This window comes from Anopheles cruzii, chromosome 3, assembly GCF_943734635.1.
Source record: "Anopheles cruzii chromosome 3, idAnoCruzAS_RS32_06, whole genome shotgun sequence".
Taxonomy (NCBI): domain Eukaryota; kingdom Metazoa; phylum Arthropoda; class Insecta; order Diptera; family Culicidae; genus Anopheles; species Anopheles cruzii.
In genome coordinates this window covers 20,866,031-20,883,111 of record NC_069145.1, presented here as the reverse complement: position 1 = coordinate 20,883,111, position 17,081 = coordinate 20,866,031, and the positions used below count along the sequence as shown (strand labels likewise).

General features: G+C 48.8%; 4 protein-coding genes across 4 annotated transcripts; 2 read left to right on the top strand and 2 right to left on the bottom strand.

Moving 5' to 3' along the window:
* Nucleotides 1-249: 249 nt before the first annotated feature.
* Nucleotides 250-1,804, top strand: LOC128275610 (uncharacterized). Its single transcript, XM_053014170.1, has one exon. The coding sequence runs from the start codon at nucleotides 268-270 to the stop codon at nucleotides 1,642-1,644; it is 1,377 nt and encodes a 458-aa protein (XP_052870130.1). The 5' UTR covers nucleotides 250-267; the 3' UTR covers nucleotides 1,645-1,804.
* A 477-nt stretch (nucleotides 1,805-2,281) lies between these two features.
* On the bottom strand, nucleotides 2,282-4,384 carry LOC128270030 (zinc finger protein 3 homolog). The gene is made up of 4 exons (XM_053007433.1): nucleotides 4,279-4,384; nucleotides 3,601-4,210; nucleotides 2,602-3,530; nucleotides 2,282-2,529 (listed from the first exon to the last, which is right to left on the bottom strand). The coding sequence occupies exons 1-4, from the start codon at nucleotides 4,382-4,384 to the stop codon at nucleotides 2,282-2,284; spliced, it is 1,893 nt and encodes a 630-aa protein (XP_052863393.1).
* Nucleotides 4,385-5,492: 1,108 nt separating this feature from the next.
* On the top strand, nucleotides 5,493-12,319 carry LOC128270029 (uncharacterized). Its single transcript, XM_053007432.1, has 4 exons — nucleotides 5,493-6,917; nucleotides 6,986-7,247; nucleotides 8,348-9,025; nucleotides 9,592-12,319. The coding sequence occupies exons 1-4, from the start codon at nucleotides 5,493-5,495 to the stop codon at nucleotides 11,346-11,348; spliced, it is 4,122 nt and encodes a 1,373-aa protein (XP_052863392.1). The 3' UTR covers nucleotides 11,349-12,319.
* A 231-nt stretch (nucleotides 12,320-12,550) lies between these two features.
* Nucleotides 12,551-14,706, bottom strand: LOC128271804 (torso-like protein). Its single transcript, XM_053009457.1, has 2 exons — nucleotides 14,284-14,706; nucleotides 12,551-14,204 (listed from the first exon to the last, which is right to left on the bottom strand). Exons 1-2 carry the CDS (start codon nucleotides 14,581-14,583, stop codon nucleotides 13,374-13,376), a joined length of 1,131 nt encoding a protein of 376 aa, XP_052865417.1. The 5' UTR covers nucleotides 14,584-14,706; the 3' UTR covers nucleotides 12,551-13,373.
* Nucleotides 14,707-17,081: the final 2,375 nt, after the last annotated feature.

Below are 17,081 nucleotides of genomic sequence, written 5' to 3'. Positions count from 1 at the left end.
GAAGATAATGTCGTCAAAATTCAGATATTCACTGTCTTCCAACGTTCAGTTCGGTCGGTTATTTATTTTTGTCGGTTATTTATTTCAATCAAAAACCCACAGCTGATTTGAAATGTTGACGAAATATTTCGACTACAACAGTAACACGTCTCGCCCCTAGAGGTCGCTTATGGTCTGAAAAATTTCACACGATTGTCAAAATTCGATGCGTCATTATTTGTTTATTATTATTTGATCATCATCATTTAAACTGCCGGAACAATCGCAATGTCTCGCGGAAGTCTTTTACTACTTTTATCGTTCGCAAGTGTTTTTCTGAACATCAACTGTGCGTCTGATCGTGTCATAGATCCGAAGTGGATAAAGCCTGGTGCTTTGGACCGCTGGGAGCAGGAGCAGCGACAAAAACAGCGCCAACAAACGGAAGAGTCCTGCGAAGCACGGCTACCGATAGAATGTGACTGTCCTACGTTGCCGGAACCGGCTCCAACATCTGATAAAACTAATGCAAACAAAGAGCAGGAACTGGCTGTGGTTCTCAATCGTAAAATTGTGAATGCTTTATTCGACAACGATGGTTTACGGCTGGACGAGAGCGGCGACTTTTATCAAAGCGAGCTCACGTTGACAATTACTCATCGACAGCTGGAAAAGTTGAATAATGGTGACGCAAGTGTTAAAAGCATCGATTCGATCCTATCGGAAATCTTTGAACAGTCATCTAAAAAAAGACGCAAAATCTTATGGCGAGAGAAAAATTGCGAACGATTACATGTTTTTGTAGTCACTTTTGCAGAATCTGTATTTTTACAGACCGTGCTACCGATATTGCTCCTTCTGGGCGCGTGCTACTTAGTGCGTGTGATAGCCCGTTTCACGCACATACATCCCATCGTGGTATTCTTTTTGCTTATAATATGTTCCACAATATGCAGGAAGTGGGTCGAATGTAATGACAATTTGGCGAAAAAAACATTGAAGCAGCTGGGCAATGATCCCCGCACCACTTCATCCAACCTGTGGGGAAGTTTTACGAGCCTGTTTGGTACTTCTAGTGGGCAAATCTGCGATCCAGTGCAAGTGCTCGTTGAATCAATGGTTTCACTGCAAGCTAGTTATTTAAAGGCATCCTTCAAGGAACTGCTGGACACGTTCAAAGAGAGTACAGACGGAGCTGGGTTCATTCAAACGATAGTGATCGGGTTATTGCTGCTGGGCTTTGCATACATCCTGCTCACCACGTGTCTGGATGTTGGCATTCGTAGCGGTTTTCTAATGGTCGGCAATGTGGTAACCCGGGGAATACGAGGATCAACAACAACTGGTTTTATCTCGGATGCTGGTAATCAAAACCCTCCTCAATTGCCGGCAATGAACTTCAACATTCACATAAATGATACAGCAGCTCGCGTAGTACCTGTGATAACCGAAGTAGTAAGAACCGACACTCAACGTATCGAACTGGTAACAGAGCCATCGGCCATCGAACCGGTTGAAGATGGATCTGGAGATGCGAACGAAGCAAACACGGCAAAAGCTATTGAGGCAAACCCTACGCCAGGGGCAGGCAATGAAAGCCACCAACAGAACAAAACGGAACGGCAAATAAGCAATCAACAGTCGACTGTTGTTGATGACACTTAGGCTTTTCGAAATCATCCATTGTGTGCCATGTGTTCTATTTTAAAACGCTTATTTTTGTACGACCACAGTAGTTGTGATCAAATGCAGGAAACATGAATGTAACGCATTGCTAACATTGTAAAGTGAACAAACAATTACCAAATATTGTAAAGTAAATGTTAAGCTACAGAAAAAAAGGATGTTGTGTTTTAATCTTTGTGTTCCTAAAAATAACCGCAATAGTATTGCCTAAAAATCGATGTCCCTAGAAGAATGCGACGTGTCATTAGGCGTTAGGACCGAATGTGTTTCATCATAACGGTTTTCTTAACTGGAACGAACTGGGCCGTATTTGACGGTGTTGTTTGTGGAATTTTGTTTGATTTCTTGTGTGTTTAGTAAATTTTAAAAAAGTTGCTTGTAGAATATTATTGTTTTATTGATCCCAAGACCATAGTATTAAAGTCAGAAATGCAGGTCGAAAAAATTTGACTATCATCTCCCGCAAAAATGGTCTTTAATCCCCTCGAAGGTGTCCAAATTTATCACTAGCCACAAAAGGTTTAATATTTTACAATTGAACGATTACAATTAGTCATTTGTAGATAAAATTGAGTAATTTCTAGATCGCAGCAGGTGGACGTAGCTTCGTGGACATTCACTGTTTCAACAGTTCCTTTCGCTCGCTCACCGATACAGGGACTGAAGCTAACGATTCGTTTGAAAATTTTGTAATATCGGTGGACCGTCCAGGGTGTATACAGTGTGGATTGATCAATTGAAAGTGTTGCTCACCACCGCAAATAGAGATCATGGTGGAAAATATGGGCAACTGCGCGTCGTACAGCAATGGCCCCGCGAGAGTCTCCGACGTAAAGCTTCTTAACATTGTGCTGGAGGGATTTTCTGCAAGAAAGAAAAAACAAATATTATACATACCAACGTTTGGCATTACGAAATTGCGCTCACACTACGTACCACTTTTGCAGAGATCGGTAGATTTCGCTTGTTGCTTGTGTGCGGTGATTAGGTTCTTATCACTAACATCACATTCCAGCTCCGAAAGCAGCAGATCGTTCGGAAACAGAGCTACGTCGCTATCATTCACCAACTGAACGCCCAACGGGTCGATGATGCTGAGCTTCGATTCATCCGACGGTAAGCATTTGAAAATGTCTTCTATTTCTCCCGCGAGTGGTTGAATCAAATCGTCCTTACAAACTAAGTTGAGATCAATGTTGGAGCTTTCGCTCACGTACGGTAAGGATTCTTCCTTAAGTATCTCGGGCGCCGATGATGATATCGCTTTCGAAGCGCGTTTTCTAGGTTTTGCCGTCGACACTTTAGTGGACTCGTTTCCCCGCTCAGCTGGTGCGTCTTTCTTTTTCGTCATAAACTTTGGCACACTGTCCAGCTTCTCGCCCGTGCGGTGATCTACCTTATGCCGGCGCCGGATGTGCTTTAACCAGTTGGGAAAATTCGTAAAATCTCGCGTGCAGTACTTGCACTTGTACGGCCTCAGTCCCGAATGGATGTTACTATGTTGGCGGAGCTTCGAACTACTCAGAAATCCCTTGTTACACTCACTGCAAACGAAGGGCCGCTCGGTGGTATGCACCGCGGAGTGCACCTTTAAGCAGCGTTCCGTTTTGTAGCATTTGCCACACGAGTCACACCGATAGGGTCGCTCGTCGGAATGGTAGTTCAGGTGTCGCTGGAGGTGTGCCTTTTCGCAGAACGATTTGTCGCACTGACCACATTGGTACGGTCGCAGCCCGATGTGCGTTTTGCAGTGCTGTATCAAATTAATCTTTTGCACAAAAGTTCGTCCACACTCGCCGCACGCGAACTTCGGATTGTCCGAGTGTATCTTACGATGCGAGTAAATGCTGCCGGAGGAGAGATATCTGTAAATTGTTGATAGTGAATTAGATTTGCGTTACTGGAATAAGTTCCGATCTAGAAATCAATACACACTTTCCACAATCAGGACACTCCACAAGCTGTTTCGGAACGGGATGCACTTTACGCATATGGACTTTAAGTTTAGACTGCGTTTCGAAAGATTCATTACATCGGCTGCAAACCGAAACCTTAATATGCCCTTTACCATCCTCCCCAAGAAGTTCGCCTCCAACGCTAGCAGGACTCGCAACGTGCGTTAGCTGATGTCTCGCCAGGTCCGACTTCTGGTGAAACGTTTTCGAGCACTCTTGGCACGGGAACCGGTATCTGGCACTGTTGATGTGCCAGTAACTGTGGAGCTGATATGCTCGGTACTGTTCGATCTGTTTGCCGCACACCGGACAACCGTAAATAGGTTCCTGCTGGTAGTTCGTACGGTAATGCGTTTCGTAGGCCGACCGAGACACAAATTTTTTCTCACAATTGCAACAATTGATCGTGATAATGTGTGTTTTTTTCTTGGTACTCTTTTCTTCCTGCTCATTTGATTTATCGTCGGGGCAGTCTTCATCCTGCATCAGTTCGCCCTGCTCCACAGCCTTTCGTAGCGGTATGCCATTGTTGTCGAAGTATTTCGTTGGTGAAGGATTCTGTGGTTCCATCACAAGAATCAAATCACCATCTGTCGTAGAAACGTAACAAGTTTATTGAAACATCCATCCGCTTCAGCTGGGTTGAATGTATTTTTACCTTTTCCCTTTGGCTTGCTGCTACACGCCGAGACTTCATTATCCCAGCGCTGGATGCTCGTGCTGGCCTCTTTTTTTACCTTCGTAAGTTTATCGTCGCGCTCCATCTTCACTTGTCGGAGTCGGAGACATGCCCAAAGCGAAATATTCAAAACAAACAAACCGGGATTTGATCGTAGAAAAGGTCAAAACACAAAACACTACAAACGTCAGTGAGGTTACTTTTGTTTACGATTCTATCCAAATCACTTGTCCGCTATCAGCGTTAGTATCATTTGATTAACACAATTTCATCCCGTTGCAGTCACAACACTACGATTAACTAGCACGAACGGTGAAATAATGGTTCGAATATGAGCGATTATCGGCAGATTTTATGAAGAAAGCCACCAAGCGAACCAGTCACCATGCGCGGCCATTTTTGATTCTCTGCTTTGATTGCATTCGTTACACAAAGCGTGCTAAGGAAAAGAAAAAAATGGACAGTAGCGGCGCAGTCAGCCCCGCCGAAGGGTCATTCGAGTAGCGCGCAATTCTAGCAAAATTTAACGTTTGAATTCACAACATTTCGTCACCTTCCCGAAGTTATTACGTAATTTCCATTTATGAGCAAATTTATAATTTATAACATAGTAATTTCGTAACATTTTGCATTTTGCGCTTTAGTTCAGGTTGAACTAAACCAAAAACAGGACCAAACAAAACTACTCGAATATCACGATGTTTGACAATTGAAACAGCTCGCCCTCAAGGCACACACACATTCGCACAGCACGTCGAAACGTCGCAGGTGTTACGAACGATAAAGGTGTTTTCTCTGGAGCAATTTTCTTCGTGCACAGTAATAGGAAAATTCCATGTTTTCAGCTGCCAAGCTGGTTCCAAACGATTTTGCACAAAAGCAGTTCCTCAGGCGCAATGTTACATCACTCTACGGGGGCGACTGTTGTTTGGAATCGTTAATTCGATCCACTTTTGTCCTCCGAACGTGTCCGGGACGTCTCGCGTATTGATTTGCTGGCAGCTGGACGTAAGGCGCAAGGTGACGAAAGAAAAAAACCTCTGACAAAGAGTTCTCCACGGTTGGTTTAACTCTTTCAAGTTCCTTCTTGTAGTATTTCGCGCGAAGAGGTGAGATATTCTGAAAGTACCTTAAACAAAACGATAGTTACAGTATCAACATTTCAAGGTCGTCGCTGCTGTGCGTGTGAAGCAATGTCTAGTCAGATTCCTCCACTGGTTTGTCACACACCTCCACCGATAGACTTCGATCGAGAGGATGACGAGGATGATTATGGGCCGGACATACCAGATGATGATGTGATCGACGACGATGGCGATCAAAATGTAGTCGGTTCCCTGGATGATGATTTCGGTGATTTTGCCGCGGTCCCCGTCGCACTGGGAAAACCGTTCCCAAACGAGACTGTGATAGACGGTGAACCAGATCGAAAGGAGCGAAGGAGCGGTGCAACAGAGAATTCGTTCGCCGAGCGAATGGGAAACGACAGTCCACCGTCACTAGTTCTGCCACCCAACGACTGTAGTGCAGGCAATGGCGAGGGGTACGAAGAAGAGGATGATATCGATTTCCAGCCGTTCGGCTGTCCAACGCAACCACCAGATCCTCCGCCGGAGGACTGCATTAGTTTGCCCTCGCTTCACCTTGACGCCGATTTGTCCAGATCCGAGGAAGACGACAACATTTCCGCAGCTGTTCAGGTATCCGTGGGATCCGGTATCGATACGGAAGTAGATCTTCCGGCGGCAGCGGCAGAGCGAACAACACCCCTCATCCAAGAGGGTAGCCGGTTCGACGACAACACCGAAAACGATTTTACCGACTTCACAACGGCATCGAACGAAAGGTCGTCGGTAGTGCTGGAAATTCCCACGGCGAACGATGTCTCCTTTGAGCTGGACGATTTTGCGCAGCTGGAATCAACGCCATCGGTGGACAGTAACTTTGTTTCGCAGCAAAGCCGTACCGATTTCGCGACCTTTGACGCGGATTTTAGTAAATTTGACTCATTCCAAGCATCCTTCCCGGCCACCGGAGACGATGGTGCAGTGCCACTGAAAACAACGACACCGGTCGACGAGGCGAAGAGCGTACCGTTCGGCGAACAATCGACCAGTGGACGGAAACCAACCGATCCATTGCCTGAGGATGATTTCGACGATTTCCAAGAGTTTGCGACCTTCTCCGCACAGCCAAAACCAAACGAAGGTGCCAATTTAGCGCCAGAACCGGCCAACGATGCCAGCAACAAAGAAGAAGAGCAGACCGTCAAAACAACAAGCAGTCTCGCTGCTGACGGTGGCGACCTCGCCGGCAGCGACGGTGATGACGAGTTTGGAGAATTCAGTGATTTTCAGCAACCCGAAAACTCGGATAGTACGACGGCAGTGCCGACTTTTTCGATGGAAACGGTACATAACCTTCTGGCAAAAATGTTTCCGATCTCGGAATCACCACTGGCCACCGATACCGGTCAACAGAGCTGGGTCATTCCAGAAACTTCAGTTCACTCCCAGCTACAGGACTTTGATAATACCAATGCTGTGGGCTATCAGTACAGTAAGTCGTCGAGTGGCAAAGCGCTCGTAACCGCACTTGGAATCGATTCCCGAAATATCGTAAGTAGTGAACAATTAATTCTTCATCGCCTCAACGTAACTATTGACAACTATTGACACATTTGTAGATGTACGGCCCGAAATGGAATAGCTCAATGCCACGGTTTGCGGCCAATCTTAGCTTTAATCCTCTCGAACCGTTAAAACCGAGCCCTGTGGCACCCAAAGAAGCGCCAACCAGTGCGAGTGAAAAGAGTGCCAGCGGCGTAACATTTTTAAAGATGTCAGTGAACTCGAGTCTCGAATCACCGCAACCGATCGTTGCCAGTAGCTCGGTTCCGGCCGCGCAGTTCGATTGGAACAGTTCGGGATTGGTGAACCCGCTCGAAGGTAAGAACACATCTATCCGACTCATCAATATCACTTGGCCCAAACATCTATTTCGTTATTTCTTTCAAAACGATGTAACCCTTCTCGACAGCGATGCATATTTTATTTGTTTTCTCAAACACGTTCATTGTTCCATTTGGAAAGACCATAATTTGATTTCCCTATTTCCACCTCAATCGTACCAGCTTCTGCCATGGAATAGTGGATTAAATGTGTCCCTGATCTAGTTGTGCCAATTTCTAGACCGTAACGGTCGACCGGCTTGAATCGCATTTACTTGTTCTCTACATCCATTGTACGTTAGTTGTTGTGTTGAATGTGTTGATATTTTTTTATTAGAATTTTCACATTTTTCAACAACTATCAATGGATAAAAGAAAAAAGAGACTTAAAGATTATCCCCCTTCAGCATATGGGTAAAGTACGACTGTCCAACCGATATTCTAAGTCCAACCATTACAACTCGTGCAACTAAAGATAGAGAGAATCATCTCAAGAAGATCAGTGTCCAATTATTTGTTTGGTTTTGAAAAGTTTAGTGTTTTTAGACGCAACAATCGTCAAATTTTTAAACCTCACTTGTCAGGCAAATTTTTAATAGCTTTATGTTTTAGGTATTTTCATACATAAATTGCGTTAGATTCGAAGCATTTTATTTTTAAATCAGATCTGCATATTGTTTAAAATACTTACTTCTCGACATACTGATATTGTAAACGGCAAGCCTTTGGGCAAGCGACAGTGATTTAGCTTGCACAAGAGTATCATTCATCATTTTTAGTACCTCCACCGTAGAGCAGTCACCCTTGTATAGGTCATTTTTCATCAATCACTGATTCTGCCTGCTACCATCTTTGGTTACGATGCTTCTAACATTTCCACGTTCTTTTAGCTTCGCTGTGTCGCATTTACATGATAGATACTACACGATTTACGTTCTACTCGCCGGGTTCATTTTTCAAACGCTCTTTTTTTCTTTCTTCCTTTATTCCTTAACTCCACCATCTCTTGATCGTTGAATCTTGCGTACAAACTTTGCACCAAACCGAATAAATCAACAACCCAACCAACCTCTCTACCGAACAACAACTTTCCTTTAGCCTCACATGCACACACATTATTATTGGACCTCGAACAGCTAGAGGTGATGGCAAGTCTGAAAGATAAAATAAATGTTAATTCCTCCTCCTACTCCCCCGCACACCGGTTCGCGCCAAACGTTGTCCAAACCGTGCAAACGCATTCGCCAACAACTGGTGCAACAATGGATGCGATAATTGTTACTACTACTACTACTACATCTCCATTGCTACCATCACCTTCACTACTACCAATACCACCACCGTCACAATTACCACCATCTTCTGCATCACTTCCGTTGCCAACAACAAATATGAATACAACCAATCACCTGAACAAACAATATAATCAACACCAACCACCACTAACGAACAACAACAACCAACACCACCACCACCACGGCGACCTGGCGCATCCTGGCGTACCGGCCACACCGACTTTGCTCTGCTTTGCCGATGCCAACGATCGTGATTTCATGATTACGATGACTTTGCCGTTGGCGCCGGAATCAATGGTATCTTCGGTGCACCCTGACACGACACCGTCACTACCGCCGGTGACATCCGTGGCGGGACCGGGCACGCTATCCCCTTTGTGTGTTTCCTCCAACGTCAACGTTGTTTCCGTGTCACTCGCTGGCGCAATGCAATCGTGCACCGCGGATCGACGCCAATCGTTCGATGATTACTTGGATCTTAGTAAGTGGCCGCCCCATTTGTTGCCTTCCGTTTGGTGTTGTGTACTATAATCTTCCGTTTCCAACCGGATTTTGTGCATGCTGCGTAATGTTGTACATTGCTTGTTCTCTTTACTACAGGTTTTGTTTGTTATCTTTTTGTCCGCTTTCTCCTCCGCCGAATGGTCCGGTCGCGATTGCATATGGCTGAGTTTTGGTTCTATTTTTGAATTTGATTTTATTACGGCCTCCGTTTTATCAGGTTCCTATTTCAGTTCAGTGGATTATGGTTGACTTCAGCGAACCTTGTTTTTGGAAGAGCATGTTCTTTCGTTTGCTGTTTTCATATCATCCTTATTTTTTGAGCATGGTGGTAGTTCTGTTGCCGTTTAGCCGATTCGCGACACAACAACTCATTTTGGAATCATCTTTAAACACGAATGTTCGAGTGAGCCTTAGACTTCAGTCTTGTGCGGTTTATTACTTCGTTGCTCCTTTGTTGCTCGCACACAACGATCCGTTTCAATACTGTGTTCGTAAACTTAATGATCTCCCTTTTCGTTTCTCACTGTATTCCGTTCCGAAAAGGTGTCCAGGAGATGCTCCAAAAAGCCCCCGCTGGTCAGCCCGCGGATGGGGCAAAGGGCGAAGTTTTGGATTCGAAAGTCACAGAAGACACAGGCCCGCCTGTTGCAAATGACCTAGCAGTAGTGAGCCGACCGGCCGAAGCCTCCTCACCCGCACCTGCGTCTGTGGTGCAGTCCGCCGAGAGCGACGAGGATGTCCGTTCGCTCGATTTTAGCAACACGCACGGTAGTAACGCTCACTATTCTACTGCCAGCTTGTCCCCCCAAGCGATGCTCGAGCCGCAGCAACAGCAACATTATCCCCCGAACCAACAGCAATCTATGTCAATTTCTGGGTCCACCTCCCACGGCGGCGGCAGTGTGCCCGTGATGCGCACGATAAAGCTTCCCGAAACGCATATCTTCACGCCCAGTCGAGGTGGGACGCCGGTATCCCGAGACATTACCGATCGTGACATTGTCGTCCGCGAGTATCACGACGTCGAGTACAGCTTGGAGCGAACCGGCGGTGCTCGGAAGGAGGCCGAGCCTGACGAGTTTAATGACTTTCAATCGGTGCCACCCGTTGCCCAACCTTCGATTACTTACGCAGCAGCAGCAGCAGCAGTGCCGCCGCCAGCTAGCGACTACGCAAGACCAGTAATTGGTCGATCGCCAACGGAAGAAATAGAGCAGGAGCAAAGGCAAGCAGAGTCGGAAAAACAAACTTTAGACGAGAAACGGCACGATCCAGTCGGACACGACGCGTTCGGAGATGATGATTTTACGGACTTTCAAGCGGCACCGGCAGCTGTGGTGCAATCGGTTGTCCAACCGGTGAATAAACCCGTTTCCGGTGTGCAACACAATCGATCAAACACAAGCTCCCCGGTAATGTTGCTCAGTCCGGCGATTCTGTTGCCACAACAAGCTGCTCCAGCGGACAGCCGGAACACGCCTGGGCAGGACGTGGCTCAAATCAATTGGCCCGAGCCGGGAGTCGATCCGGACGAGCTGGCGAGGTTTGAGGCCGCATTCGCTAAACCAGTGTCTCAAGCGCCGCCACCCAACCTAGCCCCACAGCCATCGAAGGGTAGCATCCCAGGAGCAGCTAGCCAAAAGCTGCCCAAGCCCGTCGCGTCTCACGAGGAAGACGAGTGGACAGATTTCATCTCATCCAACCCGGTGGTAAACGACCAACCGAACGTCGCAGCGATCGCTTCCGTAACCACCCAGCCGACCGGAGCGGCACAAGAGGAATGGACTGATTTCATTTCCAGCGCCCCGGCCACTAGTGGACCCACATCACAAGGGAACCACCGTCTCTCGTCTAGTCAGAACCACTTCAACTACTCCCGTCCAACGGTGGCCACATCCAAATCACCTAGCTCGTGGTCCCAGCCTCAGCTACCACCGCCGCAGTTTAGTTCTTGGCACAGCGCCAGCCTTTACTACAATCCGATGTCATCGTTGCCCGTGGTGTCGCAGCGGCATCCACCGCCACCGACAACCCAAAACGCATACTATGGAGGAGGTAGCAGGGTTGGAGGAGGTGCTCCCGCGAAATTGCCACCGAACGCCACCCAACAACAGCAGCAGCAGCACGGTGGATACCATCCGCCTAGGATGGCCCCGGTAACCGGTGCCGTCAATCTGCTACCCGAGCTGTCCATCATCACACCGAACGCCGCAGGCGTTGGTGCGCCCGGTCACACCAAATCGGCCACACATTCCTTTCTCAACAGCGTGATATCGAGCAACAGTTTTGCGAAAAAATGATTGTTACTTCACCGCGGTTACGGCGCCCACCCTAAGGGAGGGATGCGTAGTGGCTGTGAAGAGCGGGAAGGCAGCACGGGGCGTATACAACAGCGCTTCCGCCTACGAAGTACTCCGGTTGACGGTGATGGTGGTGGCAGCAGCAACAGCAGCGGCGCTGCTGGAGGACTGACTAGTGCAGTTACCGTTGGGGATATAATTATGTAAATAACACACTCAAAGTGGCGCTGAATCTACTCGCTGGACGCTGGGACCCTGCCGCCGGACCCCCCCAACAGTTTGTGTAGCTAGTGAGAATAGTTATCCGATAACCAAGCAACTCCGCTCCGCTGCCGTTTCGCGTTGGTTGTCATACTTGTTACGAGAGACGGTTCTCGAGGAACGGTGTGACCTTTAGCGGCGCAAAAACCCAACGCGCCTAAGTAGGAATAAGCGTCGTATTAGCCAAAAAAAACAGACGAAAACAAAAATGTTGTGCCGCCCCCTCCCGGTCCTCGAAGCGTGTCTACTGTGACCTCATTGACCCCCTGTCCAACCCCTCTGACGCTAATAAGCGGCTCGTTTAGGACTAAAGGTACTTAGCGCAAGAACACTTAACCGTACGGCATCGTACTTATTACTACGCTAGCCTCTACCGGCTGAATGTTGAATTTTGTTTAGAACCATTTTACTTTAGCTCGTACGTTTTATTTATCTGTACTTAAATCCAATAAATTAAATGTAACCCTTCGACTCCGACCGACGGGGTTGTTAGTTTCCCAAATTTCGATAGGATTGCGCAGCTCGGGAGAACCTTTTGGTCTCCTGGTTTTGTTTTAACTAGATTTGGCTTCGTTTTCCTTGCTACTGCTCGACAGTTCACAGCCGGCGCCAAGCAGTTATGCAGTTATGCTGCGCCCCCAACGTATTGTTCATCTTGATCTGGTTGTTTGTGTGCGGCGTTCGTCCCATATAGAAACGAATATACCGCGAGGGAGAAAATAGAAAGATGATATTAGTGAAATAATATAGTGCGTGCGAGAAACGGTGAATAAATAGAAAGTGAATCATTTTGAAATTATCGACCCTTTGCTTACTTACCGCAGTGTTACAGAAATATTATAATGTGAAGCCGCAGTTAACCGCTTCGATGAGATCACCCGTTCTGAAATCCTAAACTAAATCAACCAACGTACGTTTAAAGCTTGGTTCTTTTTATTTACTGTCCACTTAAATATGCCTATCACTAGTTGATTTAAAATCGAACGATCGACGCTTCTCGTCAGTAAAGCGCCACCAAGCGCTTCGTTTCCCTTTTTGGAAATGCGCTGCGCTTCTTTCGCATGTGCACTGTGCACAAGGTCCTCGCCGTTACACTAGTTGCCCGTAGCCCGTTGTTGCCATACTCGCCACGGTACTCCACACGAGGCACAAACTAAAACACTGAGCCAAAAACTTCTCTTTCCGAAAAGAGTATGCTCATTCTCTATCCATTCGCGCTTGATCGGTTTCGCGCTTAATCGATATCCCTCACATCCTGGCAAACACACTATTAGCTAAGTCTATCACAGCATGTGGAAGTAGTACAGTAGTGAAGTGGGTAGTGGATGCCTCAAGGGTGTTTGTGTCGGTGTGTGTGAGTGAGTTTGTGGGTTACACTTGCATCCTTCCTTGTCCCAACGCCTAAAGCTACCCTTAACCTAACCTTACGTTGATAAATTTGCACCTAATCATCCACGGTCCCACGACTTCTCGGGGGGCCGTCGGACGCCCTGGACACGGCACGCCACAAAGGATAGACTGTCTACACACCATTTTCTTGCACAATCAACACACATCACTGGAGCCGCTGGAGGGTTTCGTAGCGTTTTGCACCAGAGGTCAACAATGGACTCCGGACTCCGCACGACACCCAGAAATGCATCGCTCACACACGCACACTAGCAGCTGCGGCCAAGTGCGGCACCGAGACCAGAGAATCGACCGGCCGTCATGTCCTTCGCTAGGTCTGCCACTGATAATACTAGTGTTCCCGTCTCACCACGGCTACATGTTGACTTCCCACAGTTTGAGATAGTTGTCCAGGATCTCCTCGTACCAGGCGCGTTTGGCCGGATCCTTGAAGATGACGCCTAGCGAGCGCAGATCCAGCTGCAGGATGGCCTCGTTTTGGAGCAGCTCGCTCAGTATCCGCAGCAGCGCCCCGTCGCCGTGCAGCTTCAGCAGGCTGCTGTACGTGAACACGTAGTACGAGAGCCGCAGCTTCCGGGCAGCCCACGCCTCGACCGTCGCGTTCCCACTGGCGCACCGTATCTTGCCCATGTGCTCCACGTACCAGGGCGCGAAGTGCTCGTGCAAGTCCACCCGCGAGAGCGCGAGGACGCCCCGCGTTTTCAGCTTCTCCTTCACGTGCGCGTAGTTGCGCTTGTTGAACACGAACACCTGATAGAGCGAGTTGCCGGTCACGTACGCGTTGATATAGTGCGTCCCGTATCGGTTCATAAACTGCACCGCCGACGTCGTATCGCCGACGGCGACGCTCTGCACCCGGCGCGACACCTCCGGCTCGAGCGTCTGGTTCGGCGGGATCGGCTTCGCGAACCGGGCACTGTCCCGGAAGCGGGACACGCGCACCAAAACGTAGCAGTAGTCGTCCCGCTCGAGGTACTTGCTTTGGATGCCTAGCTTCTTGGCCGCCACCTCCGGGTGCCAGCCCTCGGTGTACGCCCGCCACGGGCTGTCGAGCCGCTCGATCTGGAAGTCGCGGAAGTACGCCTGGAACAGTTGCCGCCGGTTGTCGCAGAACTCCATGTGAAAGTCCCCGTTGAAGATGCCCGGCTTTACCTCGTACTCTTCCGTTTTGAGCAGATCGAGTCCCTGTGAGTGTGCAGGACAACGGAAAGATTAGCACGCACGCAACCGAGGCGGCCAGCGCGTGGCCGTAATTGGAGCCTACCTTGAAGATGTTGTTCGTCGGCTCCTTGAACAGCCAGCGTTCGCTGTCGTTGTATGAGATGACCTTCATCGATATCGAGAGATAGCCGTAGCGTAGGAACACGTTTACCGCCTTGCCCAGCCGTAGCTGTGACTCGCGCTGGCCGGTGCAGGGATCGGGCAGGCCAACCAACACCGCTAACCCGGCGACGAGCAGCACCAGCCCCGCCGCCGTCCGTGGTGCATACCTTCGCCTTTCGTACACTCCCGGTGCTGCTGCGGCTGCTGCATGGTGGTGGCCCGGCGTTGTAGCTTTCGTCATAACTCGTCCACCCAGTAATTATGCTGAGCCTGCGTCGAAGTGGCCAATCGCCCGGACCAATTGCCTATCACACCGTGGTTCACTTGTTGTCGCGCCCGCCCCGGTTCCCTTGCTCCGTATAGAACTACGGATCGTGGAGCCCTAGCCGCGCGGCAGACGTTCCATTATCGATGTTTCGCAGTGGCTGTTGTCGATGACGTCTACAAGCTCGGACCAGCTGGGGGAGAAGCGAGAAATTCGAAGGAAATTACACACTCATTATCCAACTCGTCGAGAGGTTACGCAAACCGCAATGCCACGAGACGATTGGCGAGTTCAAGATCACTGCCACTGCAACCGCCAACACCGGCGGCAGGGAGAAAACGGCGGAACGGCGGGTTTTGTCCCGCCATCTTTTCACCGCCTGTCCGCCTACCGTATTTACCAAACAGAAGCCCCTCTCGGTCACACAGGTGTCACACGACCGTCCCTTTAATGCGACAACCATTGAGAGGATCGACACCGGCCCCGGTGTTGGACGCCATTTTCGGAGCGGCGCGCTTAAGGCCTTCGTGCCTCGGGTTTGCGCACTTCTTCGGTCGGTACAGGGCAACAAACAGGGACAACATTTCGCAACACAACCACCACCGAGGAACCTCCTTTTAGGCCCACGATCCGACTGGCCTCCGATCAACCGGTCAACGTGCGCATCAGAACCCACCACCGTGCCGGTGGGTCCGATCGGTAAAGTGCATCCGTGGCCGGAGCGATGATTGGCGATTTTTGGAGGCTGCCCGTACATGGTTAGCGCCCGATTGAGACGTTATGAAACGGCCAGTCACGATCGGGGAGGCTGGTGGGGGGCGGTCTCGGCCAACCTAAACGACTAACCGAAGTTCGAACCGGACCGGTGCGTCGGTGGGAGACCGTCGGAAACTAAGGCCCGAGGTGCACGCAGCAAACGCGGTGGTTTTTGAAAGCGCGCCACAATGCATCGCGACGGCGGCATGCTCTTCGGCGGCGGCCCCACAACAAACCCCAAACCGGTGCCAAGGGCGCACGCCAACTTCAGCTGCGTGTGTATGTGTGTGGAAGGGACCGACGGCCAGAGTTGCACCACACGGCTACACACGGATGGAATGCAACGGATTGAGCCCCGAATAGCTCAACCATCTGAAGGCCTTAGTTCGATGACTGAAATTTATGTTTCTTCCTGAGTGCTGCTTTTCTTCTTCAACGTTCCGAATTGATTTTGGTCCAATTTGTCCAACCCAAAAGAAACCGTTGGGTCATCTTTTCCATTTTAAGAATAAACATCCTAAACAGACGCTCCCAGACCCAGAGTCCAGAAGTCAATGACACACCCGAGTTCGCCCGGGCGGATTTGTCTTATTTGCCAAGACAGTTAACACCTTGCACCTTGTATTTCACGCTCGGCTGACACAGCAAAATGGACCGTTTTCGCGCGGACCTGTCCCGCGGAACATCATCACCGAAATGACGCAAGAAGTGGCCACTGTGGTACGGTGTGCGAGAACTCAGGAGTCTATCCCACTGATGCTCGCCCTTTCTTTGCCAAGTGAAATATGATCCTCCCCTCGACTATTCTACTTCCTGGGAGCACCGATGAACTATTATTTTTCCTGAAATCCACCATTCGCGCAACATGGAAACGTTTTTCTACTTCATCCGAAGATGTGATGGGGAATGGTTTGATGGTCACTAGTCGAAAAAGGCCGAGTCTAATGCGGAGATCGGACCCACAGTAATCTTGCCGCTTAAATTAATAAATAAATAAATTATGCCTTATCGTGAATGTGAATGCACCTAGTCGCCAACCAAGAACAGAATACAAAGGAATCGCAAATGTTGAAGGATGCTCAAATGGTGTGTATTTTTTGTTGGTCCTTGGTCCTTGGTCCATCCTTGGTCAGTTTTGATCTTATCTGCGCCGTTTCATTAATCGAATATTACCATAAGAGTATGGTTATAAACAGGCTCAAAACATAAACATGGGCATAAAACAGAAACTTAAGGAAGTAGGTATTCTACATGAGTAAACATTGTTCAATGATCGAACTATCCGATGGATAGTCTCATTGAACGACGGTACTCAAATTACGGTGGGCCTTGGCTAATTAAATCTCAATCCGACCAAACGACGACCAAACGTAAATAATCGATAAATCTACGATTTGCTTTGTTCCCATTGTAGCCCAAGAAATCCGTACGACCTCCTGCAATAACGTACGACCGTTCGTGGCACGTCTTGGAGCACAGATCTTGAATCACGTCGATCCGCACTGTCAACGATATGTCGCTCGTCAATTATGTCGGATTTGGAAGAACCTTCGCCTACTACTCTGTCACCGATAGCATCCCAATGAACAATATCTGGTGTTCGGAACCTGTAGCAGCGGCGCCGCTAGTGGGTTAGCTAGTGTAGCGTCGCCGGTGGCATCACGATGGCCCACGTACCTGGCTCCGGCGGCCTTGACTTAGATACGTGTATACGAACG

Excerpts from the sequence above, each read along its gene's own strand:
- LOC128271804 (XM_053009457.1), bottom strand. The coding sequence starts at position 14,583 with ATGACGAAAGCTACAACGCCGGGCCACCACCATGCAGCAGCCGCAGCA. Across the intron at positions 14,205-14,283 it reads CGACGAACAACATCTTCAAG|GGACTCGATCTGCTCAAAAC; the intron begins GTAGGCTCCAAT and ends GCACACTCACAG.
- LOC128270029 (XM_053007432.1), top strand. The coding sequence starts at position 5,493 with ATGTCTAGTCAGATTCCTCCACTGGTTTGTCACACACCTCCACCGATA. Across the intron at positions 7,248-8,347 it reads ATTGGTGAACCCGCTCGAAG|CCTCACATGCACACACATTA; the intron begins GTAAGAACACAT and ends ACTTTCCTTTAG. Across the intron at positions 9,026-9,591 it reads CGATGATTACTTGGATCTTA|GTGTCCAGGAGATGCTCCAA; the intron begins GTAAGTGGCCGC and ends CGTTCCGAAAAG.
- LOC128275610 (XM_053014170.1), top strand. The coding sequence starts at position 268 with ATGTCTCGCGGAAGTCTTTTACTACTTTTATCGTTCGCAAGTGTTTTT.
- LOC128270030 (XM_053007433.1), bottom strand. The coding sequence starts at position 4,384 with ATGGAGCGCGACGATAAACTTACGAAGGTAAAAAAAGAGGCCAGCACG. Across the intron at positions 4,211-4,278 it reads CAGCAAGCCAAAGGGAAAAG|ATGGTGATTTGATTCTTGTG; the intron begins GTAAAAATACAT and ends TTTCTACGACAG. Across the intron at positions 2,530-2,601 it reads TACCGATCTCTGCAAAAGTG|AAAATCCCTCCAGCACAATG; the intron begins GTACGTAGTGTG and ends TCTTTCTTGCAG.